This window comes from Entamoeba histolytica, genomic scaffold (assembly GCF_000208925.1).
Source record: "Entamoeba histolytica HM-1:IMSS scf_1104750517235 genomic scaffold, whole genome shotgun sequence".
NCBI classification, from domain to species: domain Eukaryota; phylum Evosea; order Mastigamoebida; family Endamoebidae; genus Entamoeba; species Entamoeba histolytica.
The window spans coordinates 2,372-5,929 of NW_001915254.1; the positions used below are offsets into that span (position 1 = coordinate 2,372).

Here is a 3,558-nt window from a genome sequence, read left to right on the forward strand (position 1 = left end):
TATTTAAAATAACATCATCAATGATATGATGGCAATCAACAAACAATTCAATTTAAGGGTCGTGTTTGATTGGTTGGAACGTATGAATATCAATAAGATTACAAACGTACCTTTGGCAAGAAATGGAATTGGATTTCCCATTTAGGTCAACGACAATATCTGAATTTTCTGTTTCTTTTAAAGTAGCTTCGAAATAGCTACTTCCAATTCGAATAATAGGTTTCTCATAATTACAGTCCATTACCTCAAATCCATTACTAACATCATATCCTTCAGGTAATTCAAGAATAATATTTTCATTTCCTCCATCCATTTTTTTTCTTTTTTAAAAGGAAATTTTGAAAAAATTATAGTTCCTCGTTTCTCTGTTCTTCTTTTTTATTTTTCTTTTTTAATTTTCATTTTTTCTCTTATTTTCATTTTATTGTAGTTTTTATTTAGTTTTAATATCATTCTATTTTTCTATTTCTTTTTTTTATCTTTTCTCTTATCTCTGTTACTTTCTATTTTAATTGTTTGATTTTTATTAATTATTTGGACTTCTTTCTTGAAAAAGAGAAAAATAAAAATAGAACCAAAAAAGGTTATTTATTCAAAATATCTTTTATATTATCAAATTTTTAATTCTCTTTTTAATTAATTAACTATATTATTTTAAATCTTTTTTTTTGTCTTTAAATAAACATTAACTCATTGTATTTTAAGTGAAAAAATTAAAATAAATAACTATTATTCTATTAATAATTTGATAGACAAAGAATATTAGAGTATGATAATAATCAAAATAATTATTGTATCTCTAATTAAAGAGAATAACAGCTTATTCTATAAACTAAATTTTATTTAATTTCTATCATTCATCTTTTCTTATTTATAACTAAAAAAAAATGTTTAAACTATAACAACAGAAGAACCAAACGATATTTTAATAAAAGAAGAATAAATCAAGAATAAATCAAGAATAAATATAATGAAAATCATAAAACTAAGTTTATAATAATAAGAATATACTCATTAAGACTACAAAGAATATATATTTATCAATACTTACTATTTGAAAAAGTACTTATGATGTTTATTTCATTAAAAATAATTTATAAATAATTTAACATTAATTCAAATCAATCCATAGAATTAATAATTAAAAATATCCATAAATTAGATTTGCATTATATAAAAAGTAAAATTATTTCATTTTCTTAAATACATTTTTCCTTTCTTTTAAAGAAAATTATTTCAAAACTTTAATATTAATTTATTATTAAAGGTATAAAAAATATAAATGAATTTGTCTAAAATATTCAAGTTATTAATTTCAATATTAATTTTTTAAAGCTTTATTCTTGAATAAAAAAAAATAAATTGTCAATTACACAACCAACAAATCATTACTTAAAAATATTCATTATAAAAATTTCTTTTTAAATCATGAACTTTTTCTTTTGCCCATTTCTTTGTGTTCTTTGTAAAATCATTTAATTTAGTAGCTCCAAAATCAATCATTTTATGTAGTGTGGTTGATACAGAAGTGATAACGTCTTGAGTCTTTTCTTTTATACCTGTTTTGTCCAACCAATTCCTAAATAAATTTACTCGTGCTCGAATGCCTTCAAGTGATTTTTTTAGTTGGGCTTTCATTGAATTCAATTTATCTTTATCCGTTTCTGTTTGCATTTTTATTCCAATCTTGCATGTTGTGTAAAAATCAATTAATAACCCTTTAAACTCGATAGACGTCTCAAAAACTCTTTTTATGTGTTTTACCATCCAATTGTTATTTATGAAATTACCAATTTTTCTAAAGACTTCTTTTGGACTATCCCCATCATTTATGATATATACATAATTATCTCCTAAGATGTCTTTTAATATTTTAATAATGTCTTCCCAGTACGGATCTGATTCATCATCAACGCTCTGCTCATGAATAACATAATCAACTTCTTTACATTGGCTGTTAGTACATGTGTTTTGAGCATTAACCAAAATTAATAAGTAAATATATACCAATAAATATTTCATAAAACAGTTATTTTAAGTTTTTCTTTTTTGAATTGTTTTTTTTTTGTATTAAATGAATTTTTTTCATCACCATAAAGAATTTTAAAATATTTTTCGTTATTCTAAGAGAATTTTGGTCAATGGTTAAAAAATACCACAATTGATTTTTATTTTATTAGAAATGTAGAATTAAGTAAAACACATTTTGACACCACAAAAAGGAAATCAGGTATTATTTCAAAAATATCTATAACACGATAAATTACAAACCACTAGAGATTAAAAAAGGTTCAACCCTCAATTTAAACAATAGGAGGAGTAATAACGATGCTATTAATTTTTTTACAATTATGATAGGAAAGAAAATGTTAATATTTCTATTTAATAAACAATAGTAAGAATTAGTGTGTCAATATAAATTTAAATTATGATTGATGTTCGTAATAATATTGTAACATATCTCAATTGAAGAACCATTTGGAATTATTAAAAAACTTCAATTTATAATGAAAATAAAATAATAGAATTTTAATTGATTGTTTTTGGTTTTATTTCTTTAGTTATAATAATTTATTAAAAATTATTTTATTGAAACTTATGTTATTAACACAACACATTAATTAATACACACTTATTACATAACTAAAAAAATTAGGATCTAATTTTAAAGTCTATGACTTATTTGGTTAGTCTAATTAAAAAGTAATTTGTATTATTGAATGAAATTTATATAACTAGAAGATAAATTATTAGATATATTTTTCAAATTCTTATCATTTTTGTATATTCTTTAAAAGAAATAATAATAGGTAAAAATTCTAATAGAATTTGTACCAACTAATACTAACTTTAAAAGAATTTTTAATTTCGTGACGTTCTGTCAAAGATAGTATTTCACAGAATATTTTTAACGGAATATGGTTTTAATATGGAAAAGAAACTAAAAAGAAATATGCCATTAATACTATAATTCTTATATTCTTAATTTAAAAAAGTCTCTTTTTAATATTCTTTTTGTTCTAGACTAGGAGAAGAATATTCAAAGTTGAAAAAAAGGTTCATTCGTTGAATTTATAAGAAAAAAGGATTTGAATAAAAGTGCATTAAGTTGATATACTAGTAAGAACAACTCAATCATTTTCTATCTTTTTAATTTACATCTTTTTAATAATTTTTATTTCATGACTGATCCTCGAATATCAAGTGAAGCACTTAAACAGAGAGAAGGAAGAAATAAAAGAGCTATTTGTAATAGAGAGTTACTTCTTCTTTCATTTATTTGTGGTGCAGAAGTTACAATAGATAAAACTAAAAAGACGTCAAGAGCAAAAAAAGTTTTTGTTGGAAGTTCAATCACATTTGATGGAAAATATTCAATAAATGACATATTAGAAAATGCGTATTTCTTTGAATGTGCTGTTCGTACTTTATGGAAGAAAGCAAAAGCAAGTTATGAAACAACATTGACATTAACAAAAGAAGTAGTTAAAGCAGAAATAGAACTTATTCGTCAAAATCCAGAATTAATTAAAGTTCTAAGTGATGATTTTAAAGTTA

At 21.9% G+C, this 3,558-nt stretch overlaps 1 protein-coding gene across 1 annotated transcript; it reads right to left on the reverse strand.

The window, feature by feature from the left end:
• Window positions 1-1,392: 1,392 nt before the first annotated feature.
• Window positions 1,393-2,022, reverse strand: EHI_063790 (uncharacterized protein; the record flags this gene model as incomplete). Its single annotated transcript, XM_645894.1, has 1 exon — window positions 1,393-2,022. The coding sequence occupies one exon, from the start codon at window positions 2,020-2,022 to the stop codon at window positions 1,393-1,395; it is 630 nt and encodes a 209-aa protein (XP_650986.1).
• Window positions 2,023-3,558: the final 1,536 nt, after the last annotated feature.